The sequence below is a fragment of the Melopsittacus undulatus genome, chromosome 1 (genome assembly GCF_012275295.1).
Source record: "Melopsittacus undulatus isolate bMelUnd1 chromosome 1, bMelUnd1.mat.Z, whole genome shotgun sequence".
Lineage (NCBI taxonomy): Eukaryota > Metazoa > Chordata > Aves > Psittaciformes > Psittaculidae > Melopsittacus > Melopsittacus undulatus.
Window position 1 is genome coordinate 2,882,792 of NC_047527.1, and position 27,942 is coordinate 2,910,733.

General features: G+C 46.3%; 1 protein-coding gene across 1 annotated transcript in view; it reads right to left on the minus strand.

The window, feature by feature from the left end:
• Nucleotides 1–27,073, minus strand: part of ADGRB1 (adhesion G protein-coupled receptor B1) — a 204,425-nt gene extending 177,352 nt beyond the window's left edge. The window contains exon 1 of the mRNA XM_034067515.1: nucleotides 26,326–27,073. Coding sequence (XP_033923406.1) covers nucleotides 26,326–27,073 — 748 coding nt within the window. The remainder of the gene's footprint in view (nucleotides 1–26,325) is intronic.
• Between the last annotated feature and the right edge of the window lie 869 nt (nucleotides 27,074–27,942).

Sequence of the window (27,942 nt, forward strand, 5' to 3'; positions counted from 1 at the left end):
TCTATGTATTTCATGATGGGAGCCTTTACAAATGATGATGGTAAAACTGGATTATGAGGAAAGATGAGAAGAATGGGCTTCAGCTACCCCGAAAGAGTGTCTAGGTGTGTTAATTCAAGGTTGTCTCTTCCTTTGCTGCTCCTCACACTCAGCCTCTCCCATCAAAATCCTTCTCAAAAAGGAATGTGGGAATGGGTGAGAATGAGAGAAATTGGTGAAGCTGAACCCAAGAAATGGAAGCAAAAAAACACTGAGTTCATCTTATTAGAAAGACTGGCTTTAAAAATCATTAATAACAGTAATAACTCATGCTTCCATCTACGTGGCCTGGAGGAGGGGGCCATCTGGGCATTGATGAGTGAACATTGCTCTTAGGAACTCCAAATCAATTACACATAAAATACAATCTCCTATGCTCAAGAGAGCCTCTTCTCCCTGCAGAGCAAGACTTAAAGGGAAGTAAGAGCAAAGCAGCTTGATCTGTATTCTCAGCTCACTGCAAGATCACATACAACCTTCCAAAGCACTTATAGAGTGAGCAACATCTCAGTTTTAGAAGTCTATGGTACAGATGTGGCTATCAGAGCACTTCATAATTAAAGGAGGGAAATAAGAACCTTAACATGTAGGCTATGTATTTCACCATCTTGCTTCAGAGTGAGATGAATTTCACCCCAGAAATGCCCATTTCTCTCTATTGATTACAGGGGACCAAATGACCTTGTTAGACATTGAGGTTATCATTTGGTGAGAGGAATCTTTCTCTTGTAGCATAGGGAAATGAGAGATGGCAGGGAATTATAAGTGGTTAAAATGAGCAGGAGCCACAAGCAGAAACCTATTCTTGATCCTGAAATGAGCAGGGAACACAAGCATGAAGTGAGAAGGAACAAGCCTGCCTGCTGCAGGCAGGTGGTGAACTTGCTCTACATAGGTGTTCTGCCTTCTGACTCACAGCCACATCCAACTCTCCATTTGGTAGTCTCTTTTCAGGACATGATCAGGTATTCCTTGGAGAGAAGACTGAAGCCAGGTCTGCAAGGATCTGTGCTCTTTGAAGGGATAGTCACCAACAGCATCACAGGACTCAGGACTTCTAGTCAGGTTTGCTAGAAGCCTGGTGCATGATCTCAGAGGAGTCATATTCCCTCTGTCTTTGCTTTCTAAGCTAGCAAGGGTCTCTGATCATGATGGAGAATATGATGACAAGGTGCTGAAACTGGGAAAGACAAGTTTTGCTCTATATGATCTATAGACATAGAGCCCAGATGGAAACAGTCTTGTGTACATTTTACTAAGCCTGGTGCAATCCAAACCCCATCAGATCCCTCAGTCCCAAGCTTCACCCAGAAAGGGACCATAACCAAACCCACATCTCTGGATAGGTATGGTACCTATCAACATAAACCCATAAGGCAGGTAAGGCAGTGTCGTGGTTTAACCCCATTCAGTGACTAAGTACCAAGCAGCCACCTGCTCACTAACTCCCACCCTCTGCAATGGGATGGGAAGGAAAATCATAAGAAGGCAAAACCCCATGTGCTGAGATAAGAACAATTTAATTACTGAAACAAAGTAAAATATGATGATGATGATTAAAACAACAACAACAACATAAACATTAAAAGGAAAGAGGAATAGAGGACTAAAACCTAAGAAAGACAAGTGATACTCAATACTCACCACCTGCTGGTCAGTGCCCAGTTCATCCCTGAGAACTGATCTGATGCCTCTCAGCCAGTTCCCCTCTGGTTTATATACTAAGAATGACATTCTATGGTATGGAATACCCCTCTAGCTAGCTCAGGTCAGCTGTCTTACCTGTGCTCTCTTCTGGCTTCTTGTGCCCCTCCTCACTGGCAGAGCATAGGAAACCAACATGTCCTTCACTGAGGGTAAGCACTACTTAACAACCACTAGAACATCACTGTATTATCAACATCATTCTCATACTAAATCCAAAACACTGCACTGAACCAGACACTAGGGAAGAAAATTAACTCTACCCCAGCCAAAATCAGGATAAGCAGGTAAGGCAAGTTTATCTTCTACTTGATTCTGGTCCATTGATGATGGAATAGCTAATTTCATGTTGGACCTTTTTAGGATCCCAACACCTCATAAGGAGGACAGGCAGGGAGATGAATCACCCAGTTCCTCTAAACTGCCTCCAGGACCAGTATAGAGAACTGGTGGTTAGTACCCAACGCCAACCATTGCTTAACAGAACCTGGAAGATCTGGATGCTCATTAATGCTCATGTTATCTTTTCCTGAGAACACCTGGTATTATCCAATGCTTTGTGAGTAGTACCCTGATTTCCACCTGGTCTCATAGAAGTTTATAGAGTGGCTTCTAAGCAACATTCCTGGAAAAACAGGGAAAGGCCACAGACAGTTTGGGTCTTCCTTTACTCTCTACCAGACTGTTACCTTCTGGTTACAGCAAATGGCACATGGAAGGTTTTAAATTAAAGTGTCTCCTGTACATAGGAAGAAGGAGTTCTCTTATATCTAATAAAAGATAACTCAAGGCTAAGAAGCACAAGGGTCTGGTTTCAGCCCCATGCCTCCCAGCTGGCCCCTATTTCTAGATAATAGCTTAAATCAAACGCTGCATCTAAGCAGATGGGATGTTTGAGGTTTCCTGATCCCTGGCTGAGCAGGCACACGAGGCTGCACACAGGTAATGCATGAGCAGAGGCCACATAAAGAACAGAACAGCGACCAGAGAAAGGAGGGGCACAAACCTAAAGGGGAAAGGTTGGGCTCTTGTGGCTCCTTGAATAATGCAAAGAGCAAAATATTCTGTTACCAGCCTGGGGAGCAGACAATTAAAACACTACTTGAAGCAAATGTCTCCTGACTCTGGCTCAGAATTTCAATTAGCCTGGAAAGTCTTAGTGCACTTAAGTGCAGGTTAGTGACATTTCAGGAAGGAGAGATTGATTGGGAGCTGGGTTGCGGCTCACCCGACAGGGATCATGTCTAGGGGCCTGTCCTTAAAAGCAATGGGGAATCTTGGCTTGGCATTTGCCTTGTTTCAGCTCTTTCATGTTTCCTATGGGAATGAAGAATCCCAGTAGCCAGAGCTGTGTCCCTTCCTTTCAAACACTGTATTTCTTTGTTTTTGTAATGTTCTCTAAGCATCCTTAAGTATCTGAACAGTGGCTCTGCTCTTCCTCCTAAAGTCCTTAACCTTTTCTTGCCTCAAGAATTAGGCTCTGACTTCTAAGAAACCATTTTCATACCAGTTGACCAGCTTTGCAGTGACAGAAAATCAGGACAATGTCTGATGCCTTTTGTCCCTTGTGGGCAGTGAATTCTGTATTGCTGAATATGCCAAAGACGGCAAACAGGACAGGGGAACATACTGCAGGCGTATTGCAGCATTACCTGACAAATTACACCTGCAGGTACAGCTTCTCTCCATCTATATGGCAAAGCAAAGTAGGCAAATGCCCTCAACCAGCTCAAAAAACACTATTGGAAGACTCCAAGTGTGCATCAGGGAAAGCCCAAGCAGGATCAGCCACCAGGTCCTTTTGCATAGAAGATCCCTGCTGTGGTTAGATGGGACTGAGATAACTACTTTGGAAGGCATACATGAGATAAGAGTCAAACAAGGCAGTGGTTAACAAGCACACAGATAGAATAGATTTTGATACCATAAGTTGAAGTAGGACAGAGGATTTTTGCCATAAAGCATCCTAAAATTCACCTCAGTGCCCCAATGAGACCTCTTTTGTCACAAGTTCTCAAGCTTCTGTACAACTGCGCATACTATTACAAACACATAAAATGACTCCCTCCCAGAATAAAAGACTCTGATATAGCATTTAAACTGCAGTATAACCAAAAGCTTTACACACACTGGAAGAGATGAGAAGCAATACAAAAAACCAGATAGGATTATATTTTCTGCTACAAAAAGCTATAGGTGAAATACTCATTTAGACACATGATGGGCACATTGACAGACAGGCCAAACGTTTGTGTTGTGCTCTTAGTGGTGTGTTCTGCTTGGAGATGGTGACTTTATGTTTTAATTGCCATAAATTGATCTTATTTTCCCCATACATCTGCTGAGTTGGTTTCTGGACCCATGGACTCTTCAGTGCTGAATCTGTCCACAGATTCCTGATGCACCACTGTGGCATGCTGGGCTCAGCTACCAGTCAAAAAGCCCTGCTGAAAGCAAGGATATGCTAGCTCAGTTGCACACTAGAGTGTGTATATGGATTCTGGCATGCCTGGAGACAGCCTGCAAAACAATGCTTCTACAAAGACTATTTTAAACACATCCTTCCTTTAGCCACCATGGAGACTGTAGAGACGTGTGTTGGATCTGCAGGTGCAGGAAGGCTGCAGCCTCAGGGGCTCTGTATGTCTCTGGGTGAGCAGAGGTAACCACTGTCTGTGAACAAGCCCTATAACAAATTGATGCACAGGATCAAAACTGGCTCTCATAGGTTTCTATGACCTTAACCAGCTCTACAGCCTCCAAAGATGCTTTTGCACATAAATATCTGTATACAGAAAAGTACAACTGACTGTGAAGGAATTGTTCTTCCTTCATTTTTTCTCTCATACATGGCCAAACCCTCCCAGGTACAAGTACCTTAGTCCAACCTCTTAGTATGACCATCTTTGAGGTATGGACTTGCATCAGAAGAGAGGTGATAGCATTAGGCAGCAGCTTTCCTTTCAAGAAGCATACTGGCTGTGGTAAGGCCATCTCCCATCCTGCCTTTCCCCAATGTGATCCCTTTTGATCCCAAATATAGTTCAAATGGTGTTTTCAGCATCTTCCCACACCTTATCCATGCAGGACGAAGCCACATGAGTACCTCTAACCTCAAACACAAACTGCAGACAGCAGACCTAGCAAATAACTTGCCAACAAGCCAGTTTTTGCTTTGGGAATGCACTTGATTATGCTGACAGGCATATGTGCCAAAGAAAGTCTTGCTGAGTACTTGGGAATCTTTCTACATAGAGGTTAAATCATTGGGTGCGCTCTGCTTGGAAGCACAGGAGTAAAACATGATTTTCTTTCAACCAAATGGTGTTTTCTTCTCCCTTGGTTACCTATGAGAAAGGTTTCATTACCAGATGTTTGTCATCCCTTATCTTTTGCCACAGATCCATTCATGGCCCACATGCAGTGTTCAAGACCAGGTTGGATGAAGCCTTGAGTGATATGGTTTAGTGTGAGGTGTCCCTGCCCATGGCAGGGGTTTGGAACTAGATGATCTTGAGGTCCTTTCCAATCCTAACTATTCTATGATTCTATGATTCTATGAACCACCTCAGACCCTTGAAAGAGGTTTATCAAACACCCCTTTGACAGATTGCTTCTCTTCGCATCTATGGAGTAAGATGGATCAATGTGGGACCCAAGAGGGTTTTTTCTGCCCATGACTTATTTACACCACTGGATACTATTTCATTTTACACTGGCCTTGTTTTACACTTGTAAGTTTTAATTCTTCTCATTCCACCTCCAGCAAGCAGAGGCTCCTGAGAGCACTAGATTATATCCCAGCGGGCACACTCTTGAATGCATAAATAACCTCTCCTCTGTTAACAGCACATGGGAGATGGGTTGGGCATTCAGTGAGGTTAAGTCCATCCCCCTTTCTTTCTGTCTTAAAGGAATCTTTATCTCCATGCAGCTATTGCTCTGTTTGGTAGCAAAAGCACTATTTAAATGCAAATGTTGACTTTTTGCCAGGAACTGAAGGGAAAATACTTGTCTAATGATGTCCTTCCAAAAGTACAACTGGTGCTGTTTTTAAAGGAACTGTATCAGAAGGAGTTAGGACTTTGGTTCCTGGCACCCTTAACTGCCTCTGCCAATGTTATCTTTTACCCGTTGAAGTCATGCCTATCTTTGCAAGGGAAAGAAAATATACATATATATATGGTTGGTAGATAGATAGGCAGGTAGGTAGGTATGTAGGTAGATAGATTAATAGATAGGTTGATAGATAGATAGATAGATAGATGCAGGCTAAACTAAAAGCAAAGCAGTCTTCTGATCAGATTCCCTCTTCCTCTGTCTAGCCTGTCCAAATCTGAAGATGGAGCCACTGCACACGCAATCCAGTGCAAGATGTTTGGAGGTTTATCTCCGCTGTCTTGGGAAAGATGTTCCAGATGTTAAATGTCTGTATGAAGGGGACATTAAGGTGAATGTTGGACTGGGATCTGCTTGAAAGGGAATTGACTCTGCTGGAAGGAGAGGAAAGAGAAAGAAGGGATTAAGACTCAAGAGGTGGGTGAGAATGAAAGGAGACCTGGGGTGAATAGGAAAGGGAAAAGACGCCTGGAGCAGGGTGATTTATTTTGTCTGAGGAAATCACTGTTTACTGCTCTGTAACATTTTCCTCTGTTGAAATACTGATTCTGACTTAAAGTCAAAATGAGGCAGACCTCCCAGATATGCTTGCAAAGGTAAATAGTCCAGTGATGCAGAAAGAAAACCAAGGCTAGGACAAACAGGGATGGGGTAAGAAAACCCACTCAACCAATATCCCCATAGAGATGCCCTCACCCTTAGTCATAGGGCTTGCAACCAATACATCCCCTGGCTTTAACACTGGGCCATGCCCACTTCTCCCCATAATAAAGCAATTGGAGACAAGGTTTGTCCTCTCCCCAGATGTGCAGGCTTCAGAAGGAATGAATGGGTGAGAGAAAGTGCATGGGGACACCACAGTTTTCCCCAAATAGAGAGTGTTGGGAAGGGATGGATGTTCTGCAAGACCTCTCATATATGGGAACCGTAGCACAAGCCAGAAGCTGGGACAAAACACGTGGCTGTGGAGGCAGCAGCTCTGTCTGCATGGTACATCTCACTAGCCAGACCAATGCTTCCCACATCCTTCCCCCTCCTTCCCATCACACTGCTTGGGCTCTGCAGGCTGATAGGTTTCAGTCTGTTTTTATCTATCTGATGTGGTTCAGTTACCAAGGAGACAGGGATCTGCAAGGGGGAACCTTCCTGGCATCCGGAGGAGGGAAATTAATGCAGATCACTCAGGAGTAGAGGATGGCTCCAGGCACAAAGCTCAGGAGTATGGAAGCATTTGACTGCCCCATGTGAGATGTCCCAGGCAGGCTGCAGTACAGAGGACCCCCAAAGTACCATTTCCAATTGAATCAGTCTATGTGTGGGATGAGGAAGAGTCAGTCTGTCCTTAACACCAGCTGGATATTCACATCCTTTGGGAAACACAGCTTAATAAAGGCAGAAATGCTTCGCCTGCTTTAGTGGCCTATGAAGTGTTAGAAGTCAGGTCCAATGGTTCAAACAAAGAAAGAGTCTGTCTGGGGCAACAGACCCATTAGTAGGGCAGAACAACAGCGACACCAGGACTCACATTGCCCCTCCTGCTCATCTGCTGACTCCCCTCAAGGACCCCACACAATAATGAGAGCCTCATCAGCCTCAGGTCAACACTATTTAGACCATTCAAATGGTACACTGGAGATGAGAAATGGTCACCTTGTCTAACATCACCCTATGGCATGATGAACTGCCTGGAGAAATAAGGATCATGGAGCCCTCGCTCCCACTAAAGCTCCTTCAACAGAGAAGAGCCAGGCAAGGAAGGTTTCAAAGGCAACAATTCCCCTTAAATCAGAGAGCTTTACTCAAAACAGGGTAGAAAAGATTGGCAACCTACTGCCAATGTCCTGGCTTTCCCTTTCCCTTACCCTGCATTGACCATATCGCTATCATCCTGCCCAAACTCAGATGGAGTTGAGAAGTGCAGCAGGAAGGGGAGGCTGCATTGATTTGGAGGTCAGACAGAATCATGGACTCACAGAATGGTTTGGGTTGGGAAGGACCTTAAGATCATCCAGTTCCAATCCCCTACCATGGGCAGGGACACCTCACACTAGAGCAGGTTGCTCCAAGCCCCATCCAACCTGGCCTTGAACACTGCCAGGGATGGGGCAGCCACAGCTTCTCTGGGCACCATGTGCCAGTGCCTCAGCACCCTCACAGGGAAGAACTTGTGCCTTATATCTAACCTGAAAACAAGACACCCAAGCACAAGGTTGATGAAGGATAGAAAAGCCATCAGCTGAAGCACTTTAACTCTTGATACTCCTGACTTGTCTTCAGCAATCACTGGCCTCAAAGCATGGGAAAATACAAAGCCAGCACAATCCCTCTACCTCCTTTGCAGCTGTAACAGAGACTCCTTCCAATAGACAGGGTATGTCTTCCCATTTCCCACCTGATGATCAAATCATGGCCATAAAAGATGAGCACCAAGGGACATTGCTACTACATGAGAAATTGTTCACTAAATGTCTGCAGAAATAGGTTAAAACCCAGTAACTCAGAGAAAGGTCCTTCCTCCAGCAGCCAGGGAAGAGGGAAAACACATCCCAGTTCCATACATTCTCCTCTCCTGGGAAGGCTCCGTAGCTGAGATGTCAGGTTTAATCTTTTCCTAACATGTATTTTACAAACAACCCCTTTGTTCCCTTTGAAGTTTGGCAGAGCAGTGACAGTCTCCAGCTATGATTTAATGGAAGAGAAGGGAAGCTCCTCCTATGTCACCTCTCAGATGTACTCAGTATGAAGGAGGCTGCATTTAAAGGTGCACTTGAGATGTGGTGACTCCACCGTGGGCACCGGGATTACCAAAGCCATGGTTCTGCTATCTTTAGGCTCCCTGATGTAAGCAGAAAACAGGGCAGGGATGAAGCTGCTGTAGAAGCACGTAGCTATGGACTAGTTAGGAGAAACCAACATCCTTTTAAATCTAAATCCTTGTTTTTATCAGCTTTCAAAGGGAGAAGTGAGCCTTCAGAATGCTGGTAGTATAGGAATGAGCCGGCACAGTGACAAATGTGGAATGAGTGGATTTTCTACTCTTTTTTTGGTAATCCCAAACACCCACAAGAAATGGTAATAGAGCTCCTGGAAATGATGTGGTGGCACCCTCACTAGTTTTGAAGAATAGATTAGTAAGGATGGACTGGGTAAGGATTAGGGATTAGGGATGGGTTGAGTAGCTTCTGCTCTAGGGAGGTACTAGCCAATTCCAAGGTGTCTCTGAATCCCAGACTGGTTTGGGTTGGAAGGGACCTTAAAGCTCATCCACTTCCAACCCCCTGCCATGGGCAGGGACACCTTCCACTAGAGCAGCTTGCTCCAAGCCCCTGTGTCCAACCTGGCCTTGAACACTACCAGGGATGGGGCAGCCACAGCTCCTCTGGGCACCCTGTGCCTCAGCACCATCACAGGGAAGAATTCTTGACTCTTGGTAGATAAAACAGGCTGGTCCCAGTGTTACAGCACATTTCAGGCTGGTCTGGAGACAGACTTGTTCTATCAAATCAGATTTCTGCATCCCCACCCTGTCTGGGCGACCACGGGAGCCGATTTTGGAAGATGGGAAGGGAGAAGAACATCGAAAGCAGATTTGGAGCTGTCACAGCAGGAGTTTGTAGCAGTGGAGCACATTTTCAGCAGTTATCAGTGCTATTCATATCAGTTTGCAGGAACATCACACAGTCTGGGGACAAGTGGGAAGAACAAGTCATCCTCTGTCTATCAAGCCCTCCAACTCACACAGCCTGAAACACCCACAGCCCCATACCCAGGGTACCCCAGGCCCCATCTGGACTGTGCTTTTCAAGTAGAAAAGCATTTCCCAACTCTCCATCTAACCTGAAGCAATACCATAGGTGAGGATTAAAGATCTGTGCATACAAGAGCTGCCAAGACCTTAAAGATGAACAAGGGGTTTGTAAATAACAGTAATAATGATATTATTATGAGGGTTTGGGGGCGAGGGCTCTCGAAACTGCATCTATCCATGTCTCACAGAGCAGCCACAGCTGTTCTGAAAGGAGGACTATAAAGCATATTCTACCCAGCACCAACATGCAGCTGATTCTGATGTGGAACAGACCAGCTGCCAACTGCACAGTGATGTAGGGAAAGCCTTGCTCCAGCAGTCATTGCCCCATAACATTGATACTCCAATGTTATCTGGATACTCCAAGGCAATCTGGATCTCAGTCTGAGCATGCTTTTCCAGCATCTCTGTGCTAGGACCCAGCCGAGGATAAATAAAAGCCCAAATAACAAAATAACACCCCCAAGCCTCTCAAAATACACCAAATCCCTGAAAAATCCACTTCAACTCAGACCAGAAGGACATGGAGCTGTTGGAGCAAGTCCAGAGGAGGCCACGAGGATGAGCAGGGGCTGCAGCACCTCCTGTATGGAGCCACGCTGGGAACATTGGGGCTGTTGAGCCTGGAGAAGAGAAGCTGCGTGGAGACATCAGAGCAGCTTCCAGTGTCTGAAGGGGGCTACAAGGATGCTGGAGAGGGACTCTTCATCAGGGACTGTAGCAATAGGTGATGGGTTCAAACTGAAACAGGGGAAGTTCAGGTTAGATATAAGGAAGCAGTTCTTTACTGTAAGGGTGGTGAGGCACTGGAATGGGTTGCCCAAAGAAGTGGTGCATGGTCCATTCCTGGCAGTGTTCAAGGTCAGGTTGGATGAAGCCTTGGATGACATGGTTTAGTGTGAGGTGTCCCTGCCCATGGCAGGGGGTTGGAACTGGATGATCTTAAGGTCTTTTCCAACCCAAACCATTCTGTGATTCTATGACACAGCAACTGGGAGCTGAGCTCTCAAGCCAGGGCCCTATAAATGCAGCTGCAGCAAAGCCACTGTTGATGGGACCTGGCACCCATTCCCTGCCGAGCACTACCTGGATTCCATGCCACAACAGGAAAAAGGTGCTCCATGCCTCTGGTCATGGATGCCCCATATGTCTTTGGGCAAGAAACATAGACTCTCTGTGCCTCAGTTTCCCCACTTAAATAAAAATGTCAACCTCCTGAGCACTTTCAGATGGAGCTTAGTAGGAAGAAACAATTTTCTCTTCCTTTCTTAGCTCCTTTTTCTCTTTTCTTGTTTTTTTCCTTCTTTTTCCCTTGCAATAACCATCTATTCATACATGCCCCTGCCCATGGCAGAGGGTTGGAACTCGATGATCTTAAGGTCCTTTCCAACCCAAACCATTCTGTGATTCTGTGAGTCTATGTCCAGTCCCACCCAGGGCTAGTGGAAGTGTCCTCCAATGCTTGTCCTCCAAAGGACAAGAGGATCAGAGAAGGGGTCTGCTGCCCCACTCTCCTGGAGGGTATCATGAGCTGGGCTTCTTATTAAGCCATACCCAGGGCTCCCAGAATCTGAGGATATAAATGCTTCTTTCCCAAGCCTCAGATGATTCACACAAGGAACTTTCATTCCCTTTTGAGCCTTCTACCAGTTCCCAATTAGGCCTGGGGAGATATTTCCATGCTCTTGGAAAGTTTTATCTAAAATCCCCTGCCTTTTTATTTCTCTAAGCCCACTAAAAATCTCCTCCAGCAGTCACACGTTCCCAGTTCTTGTCTTCCTGCTCCCCCTCAAAATAGGTCTGGTGGGAATGTCCCACACAGAACACTGAGTTCTAACATTTCCCTCTTTCACTCAAAAATAAAGACAAAAAAAGATAGATGCTTCCATGGAAAATTTTCCTGTGGGTCAAAAAGCAATTTACTTGTCTTAATAAAAACTGTTTTAGGGAATATTTGTGTTAAATGTCATTGAGTCATAGAATGGGTTGGGTTGGAAAGGAGCTTAAGATCATCCAGTTCCAACCCCCTGCCATGGGCAGGGACACCTCACACTAGACCATGTCACCCAAGGCTCTGTCCAACCTGGCCTTGAACACTGCCAGGGATGGAGCATTCACCACTTCTCTGGGCACCCTGTGCCAGTGCCTCAGCACCCTCACAATAAAGAACTTCTTCCTTGTATCCAACCAGAACTTCCCCTGTTTCAGTTTGAACCCATCACCCCTTGTCCAGGTTCCTGATGTGTCCTGATGGAGCCCCCAGTGTCCCCCAGAGTAAGAGCAGGATCTGTTTAGATGAGCACAGCACAGTCAAGCAGAAAAGGCCAACTGCTTCCCCTCTGTTGTCCTCCATGTTGGATGCAGGGATAACTCTCTATAACCATCCACCACACATATTCCCTGGGTTCATCATCCCCCCTGATAATTATTCCATCAGCTCATACAAGAACACAAAGGCAAAGACCCCTTCAGACCAGGATGCAGTAGAAGAAAGCTAAGGGGAGGACAAGCTGCACACTCCTGTTCACCCCATCTCCTGGAGAAAAAGAAATCCAACCATCCAATCCCTTCTCCATGACCTGAGCTCACCCTCTGGTCCAGGAAACTTTATGGGCTGTGACACAGGACCAGGCTTGCAGAAAGGAGGTTGTGCTTTCTCAGGATCTGAGAACCAAAGGGGATCGTGAATAGGTTCAAATGTCATTTCAGGGGGCTGGGTTTTTTTTCCTGCTGTGTTGATTCAATGTGACAAACTCATTCCTTTTGAAACCCATTTTGCTGCATTTAACCAAACAGCAGCCTCTGTCCTAGGCTGAGATATGGCATCTGAGTGGCCAGAGCTGTCTTTTTCAGTGAGACCCCACAACCACATTGACCTAAGCTGGTCATTAAGACCTTCAGTCCATTATGGCTGTCCCCATGCTTTATGGGGTGATCCCAAAGATGAACATGCAGCCTCAGACCTGGCTTTGATCCTTTGGCCCAGTACCCCATCCGCTTTTAATCTCCCTGGCTCAATGCACACACTGAAAAACACCCTTAGCATTGTGTTTTTCACCTACATACTGCCTAGCATGAGCTGCCTACACAGTGCTATCATATACATCACCTGTCTCTCCATGCTTTGGGGAGCCACACTTACCCTTTGGAGCCCTTGTAATGATAGAAAGTGAGGGTTCCATCTCTAAACAATCTCCAAATCCCAGCTACTGACTGGTTACCAGGAGATGGTGACCTTGCAGATAGCTGCAGACCAAGTGGCCAGATGTTTAAGTAGATTTGGGGCCAGACCATTGATGCTCATGCAGAGCATCCTCCTAGCCATAAAAGCACAGAATCATCTCAGGTAAACCCTCCATGTCATCTACACCCCTGCAGTCCCAGCTACACCACACTGATCAACCCACAGGAGATAAACATCCCTTTTAATATCCTATGGTGTCCTAAGAGTGGCGCACCAGGGCCAGCTTTCAGACCAGCAGGAAGGAAAACACCGCTTTACACCCGGAGTGAAGGGAGCATTTTGCTTTCCGTGGAGCATATGCCATCTGTTCCCATCGCCCACAGATCCGGCCACGTCATTGCACTGTCAAGCACAAGGCATCAACGACAGGCTCCAGCAAGGCAACACTGAACCCTTCTTCATCCTGGGCAGGATGGTGATGCCAGGGCAAAACCAGACAATGGGACACCCTAAAGACCATCAAACCCCACATGGTGCAATGTAGGGCTGGCAGCTCCAAGGAGGAGCATGATGGAGTGGCTTGCATCTCAAGCATCCAAGCAGGCCAATCTGCAGGATTCAGGCAGAAGGGCTTGGGAACACTCTAGCTTGCAAAGCAAAGGGAAGAGAGCCAGGTTTGGCTCACTGCTTCTGGCCCAGACCTATCCCGTTGTCAGGAGGAAATCCCTTGAACACCCACAGGAGGAGGCCTACAGCAGGAAAAGAGCAGGGAAGCTCCTTTGGGACTGAAACCATCTCTAGCAGAGAGAGACCTGCAGTAAAAGGAGCAGAGGAAAACCTGTTCCTTGTGCTTTCGCCTCCAGCTGAAACCTGCTTTGTTCAGAGCAGGCTCCTGTATCCCTGTTTAATGATGCACTCTTCATTTACATTTAATTAGAGAAATAAAAGAGCCAATTAACAAGATCTACACTAAATGCAAACAAAAGGGAGCGATGGTGACTCACATGCAGTGGGTAGAGCGAAGATGTGGGGCTTTGAGGACAGATTAACTAGACCTTAAGGCAGGCTGTGGCCAGAGGCACAATACCCTGTGTCTCCTTTCTGATAGCTGAGTGGTTACACCGTGATTTGGACCACTTCATGGATCCTTAGTACCCCATTTAATCCCAAAGACAATCAGTTAAAGCCAGTGACAAACCCGCACTTTAGCTGAAATGCTACCCATAATCGTTGCTCAATCTCCAAACCAGCTATCCAGTCCCATTGCCATAGGTGCTGACTCCTTCCTTCTGATGTCTATTTTGGGATAGGGCAAAGCTGGCCCTCGTACCCACCTCACACCTCAAGCAGCAATTGGCTAAGAATGGAACTCAGGGTGACTTACTGAGATGAGAATGTCTCCACTGAGGACAGCTGGAGTTAGTCACTATAGCACACAGGACACCAAGATCCTTTGCTGGTCAAAGCTAGAAAGACAACCAGATATGAAAGCCAGGTCTCCTGGCTTAAAAAGAACAGCATTTACTGCAGTGGATGTTCCATATTTAATAGCTAGGGGTCTGATCAACCTGAGCTTGCACACCTGTGATGCAGTGGCACATCCTAAGACATATATGTTGGTAAATTAATACCTGTTGTTACGTGATCTGCCCAGATCTGAGCTTTCATTTGTCTCACAGTGCTGTCACTAAAGCTTTGAAAGTATTAAACAAGGATATTCACTTTGGACTCACTCATCTGCCTGGGCTCCCCAGATGCTTGGCTGCCTTTAGACTGTTAAACCACCTCCAGCTCTGCTGGTACATGAGAGAAGTGTGGATCCTTAACTTGCTCACCTGTACCTCACACCAAGAGAAGCAGCAGATGTACCAGCTATTACTGGGCAGCTGACAAGCAAGAACAGTCCAACATTTTCAGCTCTATAAATGGAGCATCACAGAGGTGACAACACCTTCAGAAGATAGAATGGACAGGTCTCCACCAGACAATCTATTATTAAGACCAGTCTACCTGTGTGCTGGTTCATCCTGGTGTAAAACCAGAGCCCTTCAAGTCAGTTCTGCAGAGTGCCCCCATCTTTGCACCTTGGCAGATAATGGTGAGCACTACCTCCTTCCTGATTTAGGATGAAGAAACCTCAGTAGTAGGCAGGTAGCAAATGGAGTAATCAACGTGATAGATAGAGACATCCTCAGGGCACCATAGAGTTTATCACTATAGCACTGAAAACCTACATTGAGTGACTAAAGCTACTTTCTCTGCACCACCCACCTGCCTCCTTTAATGCTGGATGATCCCTCTCTTTTTAGCTGCCTCAATGCAAAGGTGCCACCCTGGAAGAGCGGATCCTACTCCTAAAAGAAAAGTAACTCCACAGCCCAACTTTAACCATAGCGACCACTGGAGTATTTATTAACCATTCTGGTTATTTATATCTAGCTTTACTAAGAGCTATCATCACAGCTGAGGGAGTTCTGGTGCTAGGCACTGTACATCTGTTTTCTAAGAAAGTGCCGATTGCTTTCAAGATCTGAGTCAGAATAAAGAAAGAAAAGGAGGATAAAAACAAGATTAAGTGCACCATGTGCACCAATGACTTCTTCAAGGTCATGAGAAGATGCAGGAGCAGAGAGAGCATAGGCTTCCCTATGAGGTTCTGCTGCAGCATCCTTAGGACCACCTCGAAGCACAAGACCACAGCTCAACTGGCTGCAGAAGCCCATGTCACATAGCACAGATGACATGCTCAGAATATAAAATGAATTTCAGCATGTTGCACCATAAGAAAACACCCACATAGAATGAAAGTTTCAGCTAACATTATCTTTCTCCTCTCTCTGGCAAAAATACATAACTGGCAATACCAGATGTTTCACAGATTCAAGCATTCGATCGACTTGTTTTTCTTCAGTAAAAGCAAAACCCATTTCAGAAATATACAGTCAATATTTGGGCTTTTCAACCCAGAAATATTGGGGAAGAGGACTGATCCAAGACTTCCTTCTATTTTCTTTTGTCAAAAACACCATCCAAACTAAACCCAACACATTCAGTTTCCAGGATGCAAAAGGATGCATTCAGCCCCAAATACAACCCAGCTTCTATCTCTGTCCACACATCCTTTAGATGTAAATCACTGTCTTCCTCTCCCCATTACAGAGACTGGTGCTCATCCAGAGGAATCAGTCCCTGCAAGAGACACATGGATTTACACCGTGCTTCACACTGGAAAAGGTTGCCTAGAGAAGTGGTAAATGCTCCATCACTGGCAGTGTTCAAGGCCAGGTTAGACAGAGCCTTAGGTGACATGGTCTAGTGTGATGTGTCCCTACCCATGGCAGAGGGGTTGGAACTGGATGATCTTAAGCTCCTTTCCTATCCAAACCATTCTATGATTCTGTGGCACATTGCAAAGTGATGCTCAGCAGCACGTGGGTTATGAAGAGCCCACTGGCTAAATGACCCATGGCTGTGATTTCTGTGTATCTTTCAAATACCTGTTGAGGAAACATATTAAGCTTTTTACTTCTTAGTCCCCTTTCAAGAACAAACAACACACAAAAAATGTGTTGTGCCTCAGGCAGACTTCTTATTATCTTATTTAGAGTCCATGCAATAAAGTCCATTAATTAAAACATGAATATTTAAAATGGCTTTCAGGAATTGCAGCCTAATCTCACCAGAGGGAAGAAGAAAAAAGAGGGGAATAGAAAGGGAAGGGGAAGGGAGGGGAAAAGAGGTAAAACACAAGAAAGGCAGGAGATAGTTCATTTTGCCAGAGGAGTATTCAATTATTTAATTGCTGAATGAATGCATTTTCCCCTGCTGACATTCAATGTTCATTCTCAGCGAGAGGGTCAGGGTGGAGAAAGGTACCGAGGGAAGGAGCAAAGGTAAATAGATAGAGTTTGAATTGAAGTGTGAGGTAGGTGAAGCTGTTGGGTTTGTCAGTGCTGCCTTTTGAAGTATAGACTTTATCAATGCAATGGTCCAGCAAAAGCAGAACAGCCACAGTAGTCCATTGCACACACACAGCAAAGGGATGGGACAATGAGATGAATCATAGAATCATGGAATAGTTTGGGTTGGAAAGGACCTTAAGATCATCAAGTTCCAACCCCCCTGCCATGGGCAGGGGTGCCTCACCCTAGACTGTGCCCATAGCAGGGAGCTTACCTTTCAGCTTTGAAGGTAAAATTAAATGAACGTAATCCAAGCAAAATCACAGAGAAAGAGCAACATACTTCTGCTTCCTTTACCCCATAGATTCACAGAATGGTTTGGGTTGGAAAGGACCTTAGGATCATTCAGTTCCAAGCCCCTGCCATGGGCAAGAGCACCTCACACTAGGCCGTATCACCCAGCTCAGATGTGGGTACCTATGCACAAGCCCTGTGCAGCACATACAGGCTCATTCTGGTGTCATCCTGGTTTGTACAAGCAGAAACAGAGGTCAGCCTAAGTGATCCCAGTCACCAAAAACATAACTATTACAGCAGTTATCTGGTTTACATCACACACCATTCAGGCCAGCAATGCTCCAGATATGTTACCTCCTGTCCATAGCATGACTAGGGGACCCACAAGGGAGCTGCTAGCAAGACAAGTCCATGTGTATTGGTGGAAGATGAGAGTCAAAGATGTGTTTATCAGCAGCAATGAGAGAAGCTGTGATAGTCACAGTAGGGGAATACAGGGCTTCACATAGTAGGAAATCAGGCTTCATCCTTTCCACTATTCACAAAGCCCTATTTTGAATAGCAGAAATGACAGCATGCGACTTTTCCGTCCCTGACGGCACTTTTGGGGCAATCCATCAGGCTCAGGAGTGAAGAAGATGGGTCATTGTGTTTTCAAGGCTTGGAAAAGCTTTAACTACTCACTTCCTCTGCCTTACAGCAAGTAAAGGGTAGCCAAGACAAAACTCCCACTGAGCTTGTCACTAGCTCTGATGACAACAGGCTCAAAGCATGGCACTTCCCTGTGGGGCAGGGACACCAGGGCTGGTAGGAGGGAAGGGACTGAGCAGTGGCACATTGCACACAAGAGCTGCTGAGTGATAAAAGCCATCCTTGCCCTGGCAGCTGGTGGGATCCATCCTGGCTCTCCCCAAAGGTCTGTTGTTCTCCTTGATGGGTCCTCAGACACAGTGGCCCAAAAGCAGAGAAGCATGAAAAGGAATCTCTTTAATTACCTCTCTGTAGTTACCTGATGACTGACCTGATCCCTGCATCTTTTCCTCTTTGGGACCATTTTGCCTGGGGGTAGGTACACATGCACAACATCCCTGTCTTTTAGCTTGGTTGCCCCACAGGGGCACTAACTTTAAAGCCAAGAAGCATTGTGAACAACAACAGAGCTGCTTCCTTCCCTATTTGGGCTCTAGGCTGGTCCTATATAGAGGTCTCTGATGGCCATCCTGAACCTGCACTGCAGTCTTCCCCATGGCACATACCCTGCAATGCCTTTCTTCCACACTTCTGACCACAGAACTAGTAGAAATGGGATTCTGTTCATAGTCTTGGTCAGATAACAAATATAGCTGAAAATGGCTAACAGAATCAAGTTATGGGAAGAGGACACATATGGGACAGCACATAGGCCTGGATATGAGGTGCACACAAATCACTGAATAATGCCTTTTACATGGATGGGTATAATGTGGGGGACAGGAGAAGCAGGGACACATGATCAAGTCATTGTAGACCATGTTCTACCCCAGTCTCTGGTAGATCTTGAAACAGCAACTATGTCTAGGGACAGATTGATGTCAAAGATGTTTCTGCATCAGTCCCAGGGTCTCAACAAGAGCCAAGGGGCCAACAACCTGCATCTTGGTCCTTCACTTCAGATTCAGAAGCAGGACCAATAAAACCAAGTGGAGAAAGTACCCATACTCTAAGCTGCTTCTTCTGCTTTCAACACCATAAACTAAACTTGAGTCTTGCTTTGGTTTGGGCACCTTCAGCACAAAGATACCAAAACCTCTGCCCCCAAAAAAGAGGACATAGGGAGGGATGCAACTCCCTTTTATTTGGTAGTAACTTTAGGACCTGTGCTTTAGGACCCTACCGTGCTTCTTGCAGGCCCATATCCATTGCTGTGTCATCTACATGCACATAAACTGCTACAGCACTTACAGCAATCAACACCAGCTGCTCAGTGCCTGTTCCCCATTGCTGCTGGTGTTCATGTGGATCAAAGCAGGGAGAAAACAACTCAAACTACCCCCAAAATGATGGGAAAACCCAGCTGCCCTGCCAGGGCAGCCCAGTTTCCAACAGAAGGCTTCCCTGTCCCTTCCTCACTGCTTCTAAACACTATGAATATCCCAAGCCAGTAACTGTTTAATGGCACAGACCACTCAAGACCTATTGAGAGCATTCAGCTTAATGAGGTGTGTGGCAATTACTGCTCTATCAAAACTCCAGCCAGGGAACAAAAAGGAATCTATTCAAACACAACAGATCTGCAATTCTGATGATGCTCTAAAGGACGTCCTTGCTTAGCCTGGTTGTTTTATCCTGATGGAAGGCTGAAGTGTAGAATAGCAGCATCAAATTGCTGTCTGCAGTGAGAGCAAGAAGAGAGTGTGCTATATGGAGATTCAAGGACTGGAGGTGACATTGGCAGAGCCACCCCAGGGACACAGAGTTGCTGAATCCTCCCCAGGTTCAAGTGCCACACTACATGATACCTTCTGAGAATCCCATACCAGTTTTCCAACCTATTTAGCCCAAGCTGCTTCAGTACTGTCCTGGGGGAAGATGGGCTCACAGGAGACAGAGTCAGCACCTATAGAGGTGTAATATGTCACTGATTATCAGAATGGGGAAAGGAAAGAAAGGGAGATGAGTTGCAGAGGTTATAGTGATGCTCTGGAAGAGCTACTGCTCTGCCCAGCATGGAAAGAGACTGCTTAGAGAACACATGTTCACACATAGGAGTATTCATGGATAAGCTCTCAACCCTGCTAAGCTTCTGTTCTCATCCTATCAAGCAAAGTCAGAGCCCTTCTTTCCTCCTGGATCTGTTACCTGATAGATCTCTAAGGCAGAGGGGTTAAGCACCATCTTTGCTAAGTCCTGGCTTCACCCAAAACCTTTTAGAGCTGTATCTGGGTAAGAGACAACCAGCACTGGAGAAGGGAAAACTTCTTTACAAGGAAATCTGTGAGAAACCCCAGAGCTGTATTCATAGAATCATAGAATAGTTAGGGTTGGAAAGGACCTTAAGATCATCTAGTTCCAACCCCCCTGCCAGGATCCATCAAGGAAACCCTTGGATGCCATGCACCTCAAAGGCAACTCAGACACATGAAAAACTCCATGGATCTAATCCCATTGGAAAGACAATGTTTTCCATTTTAGCCTGCTCCATTGCCTAAACACATCAGATCTTCAGAGTGGGTGGTGAAAAGGGCCAGAATTATCTCTGTCCACCCTTTCTTCTGGAATAACCAACCCCATTCTCACATTCAGCACTTAAAGCTGTAAAACTACATTGCAGATGTGCCGATCTGGAATCTGGTGTCTGCGTTTCCCTGAATCTAAATTTCACCCTGTATTCCCATACAAAACTATTGCATTCCCATACAAACCATTTTGCTATGGGCCCTGAATACGAGACAATGTTAAACAACGGCAAATCAAACCATACCAAAAAGCATAACTGAAAAGCTGAGCCTTTCACTAGGCTCCCACTGGTGAAAGACCCCTCACAGCAGTAATGGGAGTAGTTGCCTGTGAAATTCCCTCAGCAACTGGATATCAATTCCACCTTTAGTCTCCCTGTTACCACAATAGCGCATTCAGATGGTAATTGCTGATGCTTCTGCATTGTGATCATGTCCACAAGCTGTTGGGTTCACAATGGAACTTTACTTTGCTCATTTTCCTCTCCCCCCTCCATCTTCCAAATAGGACATCTCCATGCAGACACATGCATGAGTGAAATTAGTTCTCAAACAGCACAGACACAGGGAATCTCTGCTCTGCCACTGGGAGAACCAGAGTACTCTTAGCTCACGCCCAGTTCTCCCTGAGATCCAGTGACAGGATGTGTGTGAATGGTTCAAAGCTGCACCGGAGAGGTGTAGACTGGACATTAAGAAGCATTTCTTTGCTAAGAGAGTAACCAAACACTGGAACAGGCTTCTTAAGGAGGTGGTTGCTGGATTAAGCCGGACAGTGTTTAAGAAGCACTTGGACAATGCCCTTAACAAGTTGCTTTAACTCTTGGTCAGCCCTGAACTGGTTAAGCAGTTGGAATAGGTGATCATTGTAGGTCCCTTCTAACTGAAAAGATTCTATTCTATTCTATAAGGTCTTTAATAACTTCAGAGGAAAACTGTGGGCAGGCAGGGCTTGTACAGCTCACAGAGATCTGACTGTTTAAACTGAGTCAGAATCTTCCCTTTTGAGCACCCAGGAAGGAGTATCCACACTTGTCCCATCCATAAACCACCCCACTGACTGCATGCAAGAAGTTCACCCTAATATGGGTCCAGTGGGGATTTACTGCAGGAGACAAGGTGACCTGCTTGCCAAGTGCCAGGCTCTGTTCAACCTTCTCCTTTAGGAGCTGTGACCTGGTATCAGCTCTTGCTTACAGCTGATGAGGTGTGGACTTAGGCTGGGGAGATTCAGACAAAATCCACAATGCTTTTTGGGGTTAGAACAGAGAAATTTAACACATGAACAAAAACCAACCCTTCCTTGTCCCATGTTTCGCTAGTGATCTCATGCTGTATCCAAGCTCTGCACTCAAGGATGAACAGACTAGACAGCAAGGGCAAACACAGATGGAGAAGCGAGGAGCTGGAAAGGAGCACACCTTCCCCGAGCACACTTGGCAAGTCCCTGCCAGGAGGAGGAAAGGCAATGAAAGTGCACTCATCCAAATCCCTTGGCCATTTGGCTGGCAAACCTAAAACGGAGGAAAACCCAAAGCCAAACACGTTCCTCTGCTAGCTCAGCTGTTGTCTGGGCCTGGGGGACTCTAGTTGGAAGAGTAAAGTGTTGTATACTGTGTTGTAAGAAGGATCTGAAGGCTAAGAAGGAGCTAAGATGTCAAAGACAGGTTTGAGAGCCTGACCCTGGGCAATTACTAACAACTCTCCATAAGCCTCTGATCTTTGATGGTCACTAAACTCACCAGAAACATAGGAAATTACTCATTATGTTATTCCTGCCCTTGGGGAAGAGTCAAGGGGAGGAGAGCTGTGCCACAGAACGTGATTCCTGCAGCAGGGAGGGTGGCAATTCATTCATTTATCCCGGTGTCCCTGGCTGCTCTTCCACACCATAGATCCTCATCAGAAGTCACTCAGCCATAGTGCTGCACAGAAGATCAGCCCTGCTGAGAAGACATCATGTTCTGGGCAGCAGAACAGGCCAAGCATAAGGCAAAGTTTCCCAGCAACAACTGAGGTTTGGAGGATGTGTCCTGCAGGGAGGGATTTATGGAGTTCAGACTACTTAATGCAGCAGAGGTTAAGCAGCAACTTGCTCATGTGTCTATAAATGCTTATTCAAACAGGAGGGAATGGGTGCTGTATGACCTCTTAATCTAGCATATAGAGGTAGAAAAACATCCAAGGGCTAAAAGGATCCACTAAGAACTACTAACAAAATAGGAGTGAAGTGATGAGCATGTATGAGGAAGGAAGGTCTATATTTGCTCAGAGCAATGAGGACAGCAAATGAATGGAAAAGTTAAGCAGAAGAGGCAGGAAAATCCCTGACATTTCACACCAGCAATATATTGATTCAGGCTTTTTTTTTGAGAACTAAGAAATTCCATTTAAATCCCAGTTTCAAGTTCTTTGCTGGAATGAATTCAGTAAATTCTCTGGCCAAGACAGGAAACCAGATTCATTCAGTTCAAAGATCCCTCCAGCTCTGAAGCCATCTACATTACCAAGGAGGAAACATATTCCAGGGGCACACATTTAACCCTGTTTTACAGTCAGCATCTTGGACCCTTCCAAGATGCAGTCATAAAGAGCAGAAGGACCAGAGAAAGCCAGTTATCTCTTTGGGCCACCAACACGTAGCAGCACTTCAATGGTCTTCCAGGAACAGCTCACATGGAGACAAGACTAATTAGACATTCATTAAGTGCTTAACTCAGCACAGCACTTAAGCAGACATTTAACCTTCTCTCATTACAGTGTCACATCAGCAAGGCTCCAGCTCTGATTACAGTGAAGCCAGCTCACATTTGCGAGTGTTGCCAGGATTTTCAGCCTATGGAGTCTCCATGTTTCAGGAAGCTTTCCCATTTCAACGCCCTGATCTCCTACTACAAACCAGTGTGGGGGTCTATTCCAGGGATGCCAACTTGCATTCGTATGAGAGAGTTCACCTTTAAACATCAGAATCTACAACCAGTCTCTGCCTTCTTCCTATGTTGCCTGAGTCATCCAAGGGACAACTCATGCTGGTGAAAAACAGTTCCCCTATTGAATTGTCTCCTTCAGATTCCCTGTTCAAGCCTTCCCGGAGTATCACTTGTTGGAAGCTGCAGCAGGCAAGGGAGATATGGGGAGATATGGCTGCTGTTGCCAATACGTTTCCAAGCACGTCTTGCTGATCACCAGGACAAGCTCCATGTGCAGCAAGACACAGAAATATCTCCTGCCGCCTCTGCACCCTGACAGATTCTTCCCACCACCGTCCTATGTAACCTCTACAACGTCTGCGTGGGACAGCAAGTGCAAGAAGGGTGTCTCACTAAACCAGGAAGCAGTTTGAAGTGGTCTCTCCTACCTTCAGACATTGAAGAACAGACGCTGCAGACAAGGCAGGGTCACTTAGAGGAGTTACTTTGTGAAGTCAGTCATAAATGACCACAAACATCCCTTATTTACCTGAACCAAGTCTAAACTTACTGGTTAGGCATGAAATCAGGCTGTTTCTTGAGAGTACCAGGAGCTCTAGAGCTAAGGGTCATGCTCCCACTTCCAGCCATGACCAGGATGTGGTCTTGATTGGCAGCAGTTCATCTCCCATCTCTGCTCTTCAGCCACCAAAGCCAACAAACAGCTCAACAGATCTATTCTCAGCCTGCTCTGGAGTGCCTTCAGACACCACCTAATCTAGCACACAGCCATACACATGCATTCTCCATCCTTTGGTACACCAGTGCCCAAAGATGGGGATTTAACCTTCTCAAAGGGATCTCACCCATAGACTGTGAGCCAAAGCGCAGCTGCTTCCAAGGTAGATCTGTAGATTTTCATCTATCTATATGGTATGGAAATATCCAAGATATAGAAAAGAGACATCAGGAAAAGTCAGGTGCCACATTTTGGGATGGTGTCTCGGTATCTGGCAATTCCTTATGCGCTTTAAATTCATCAGGCTGGATTAGCATAACACACACATATACGTTTGTTCAAAGATGAAAGCGTCAAGAAAGGCCCAGAAACAACAAATGACTCAGAAAGAAGCAAGGGGAGAGAAAAAAAACAGCTTTCATGGGAGAAAAAAACATGCTACAAATACAATCAAGACAACAATGACAGCAACAACCAGCATCAGCACTTGGAAATTGGGAGCCCTATCAAAATATTCCACCCACAAAATGCTGTTACGGGATTGCTGGCTCTCTGTCCAAATTGGATCTCGCCTCCATCTTCCTGATGAAGCCTTTGCAAGAATCAAAACAGACACAGTGACAGACAGAGCAGCACATGGAGAGGCTGGGCACCCTGCAAGCATCGTTTCTATGTGGATGGCATCCCACCAGTGAGGCTGATAATTCTGTATCTTCAATATGGAGCAGATGTGAGCAGCCAGCAAAAAAAATCATCTACAAATATTTGAGACCCAAAAAGGATTTTGACTCAGCCACCACTGAGCCTCTGTCATATTTGTGTTCAGGGAACATGCAAGCACTCGAGTTGGATGAGAAAAGATATTTCCAAAAGCCAATATTAAGCTCTTATGCTTCAGGATTTGCCCAAAATCTCATTTCAAATTTCACCTTTGGTTGTGATGGGAAAGGTCACGCTGAAGAAATCACCCAATGAGCAAACCCAAGCCAAATGACTTCAGGAAGCTCGCATCATTGTGAGGAGGCAGCAGCGTGCTCCTTACAAGCTGTTCATACAGGAGTAAAGGGCATTATAAAAGGAATCCGGAATGTGGAGAGGGAATATGCAGGATTTATGGCTCGGCTCTGTGCCTTCATGTATTGATTTGCAGATCAGCGAGAAGCAAAATCTCCCCCCAAATACACTGAGGAAAGCACTAGTACCTGATCATTGATTAATCTCTCTGCTAATGCCAGACTGCAGTCTGTAAGAAAACCATGCTGCACAGCTTGGAGCTGTGCCTGGTAACCTTCTTCCCACTGCAAGCAAATATAGCCTCCTTCTCCCTGCCTTGAGCAATTCCCCCCTCGCTGGGGGTGGCTGTTAAAGCCATGCAGGAACCCCAGAGTCCAGACCCAGCTGGATACCAGCTTTCACTGGTGGCAGAGGACATACTGGTCCAGCACATGAAGATGATGAGACCCTGGGGTGAGGGGTAGGTGCGATCCTGAACCCTGCCAAACTGGAGGCTCCCTTCCCTGCCTCCCAGATTCCTATTTAGCATCACACCTCCGCTTTACATAACCTACATGCCGGCAGGTGGGATGAGAGCTGAGAATAAACACATCAGAGCGGATCTGACACAGGCACTGTTATAAAGGGTTCACTTTTGGACCACCTGATTCCTTTCTGCTTTGCATCACACTGTAGCACTAAAGAAGACCAAGCTGGATCTCTGGAATGACCATTTCTCTCCCTAAACCAGTGCCCAGATCAGACCTCGGGAGCATCTCACCCTTATTCATAGCCTTTCTTTTCATCCCTCTTCAACCTCCCTAATCCCTTTCTAGCTTATACCTCAAGATCACCCTTGATGGAAACATCTGAGGAATAAGCCTCAAGTAACCCCATAGAAGCAGCATGGCAAATATTCTGTCTGAAAGCCTCCAGAAGGAAAATAAGGCTGAGAACAAGCTGAGTGCTCCTTCTGTTGCTGTTCCCTCAGTCCAGATCCAGGAATCAAGTTTTCCCCATGAATTAAAGTGGTTGATAGGGCTGCTGAGTGCAGCCTGCCCCAGGAGGCAGCTTGGATCCTGCCTTTTCTAGGACATCTGTGATTACTTTGGAAGACTGCTCACCCTCAGGTAAGAATCTTCCCTCAGCATCTCTGAGGCAGCAGAAGTTCAAGCAAGGCACAACGAATGAATGAAACTGTTTGGGGTGTATTTAGGGGGAAGCTGCTTTACAATTCTATGTAAAGGCTCATAAAGAGCCACCAAAGGTTACCAGGCCTGCCTGTCAATGAGGAAATAAGGTTTTCATACCAGTCATCCACATACTCAGACACAGAGGTGATGGGGACAGTGTGATACCCAGGAGAGGAACCAGCCCTCACTCCTTCCCAAACTCCCCTTATTGCCTTCCACTCACCCAGGAACTCAGCTCCGCTGCTGTCTTTAGGGCTGCTCATGCAGTTCTCCAAGTAAATTCCATCCTTATAACAATCTTCCTTCTTCCTTGTGATCCCAATGATCTCGCTGGCCTGATCCAGGATCTCCCCTCCTGAGCAAGAACATGGGGTCTGCATAATGCCGCACGGATGGGAGCTGCTGCTGATGGCCAAGCACGCATCCAGCCACTTGCAGAGCATCTGGCAAGCGGCTTTGCTAGGGTTCCTATTGCCCACCACGAGGTACTCCACTGAGAAGTCCCTCTCCTGAGCCTTTGTGGGCTTCCACCGCATGGGCCAGGTCTCCACACCCGGTGGTGCTGTCTGCTTCATCTGGAGGAACTGCTTGTTGGACTGGAGGAAGGCAAAGCGGGTGGACCCATCGCAGAGCTTCAACACATCGTCAAAGCTCTCCATGCCCAGGTAGGTGCGGGTGGACTCCAGGAAGGAGTCGAACTGGTAGGTGCGGATGTGCTGGTGGTCACATATGCCGGCGGGTTTTAGGATCTTCATGTACAAAGTGTACCTCCGAGGGTCAGGGTTCTGGATAATCCAAGAGCAGAGAGAGGAGTTCAACGGGAAGACGGCAAAGGAGGAGAAATACCCAAAGAATTTCCCTTGGACCAAAGTGGTGCAGGGAGTTTGTGCCAGGTCCAGAGCGACCACGGTCCACACAAAGTAGAGTGGCGATACCAAAAGCAGGTTCAGGGCAGATCCAATGCTCCTCATCCTAGGTCTCTGGTCCTCTGGAACTCAAAGTAAATGTCAAGCAGGCGCCAGATCCTGGACATAACAGGGATCAGCTTAGAGGAAAAGCGAGAGTTTAAGAGGCTCTGGATCTGAAATCAAGCCAATACTCCCATGTCTGGATTTGAGCTCCCTCCTGTGGCCATAAGCAACACCTGGAAAAAGAAAGGGAAGGGAAGGAGGAGAGGAAAGAAAGAGAAGAAATTTGGGATTTGGTCTTTTTTTCTCTTGTGGTTTGTTTGGGTTTTTTTAACCCTTTGCGAGTCTGAGAATCCCCACAGCAGCCCCAGCCCCAGCACATCTCAATGGGGGAAGATGCAGCCCCACATCCCCATCCCCATGCTAGGTTTGAGATTGTTCCCATCCCGAGGATGTCCTAACCCCCAGGAGGGACTAACAGTGATGGACAACATAGCTGTGACCTTGCTTCCCCAGTGCCCTCTGCCATGCAGTACTCCTCTGCTAAGCAGAGCATCCGCAGTGATTTCTAACCACCTCCCCAAAGTAAACACCATTCATCTCTTTTTTTAGGGAGATTCCACCTTCTCCATCCCAATGGAGCCAGGATGAACCTGGATAGGGTAGGATGGAATCTACTGGAATCCTCCTCTCTTCTTTCTGCCAGCCCTTGTTGTTTCAGTTCTTTCTGTCCTTCCCTTTCTCTCCCCTCTATCCCCTTCCACAAAACCAGTGCAGGGGAAGGGAGTTGTTCAGTATCCAAACCCTGGTCTAACCCTGAGCCCAGACAGGAGTCATGCACCCAGTACAGGATTAAAAAGGGTGATAAAGACAGATTCTAGGTCTGCCCATATCAGGCATCCACCTTTCCTTTCACCCCTGTGTGCAGAGCA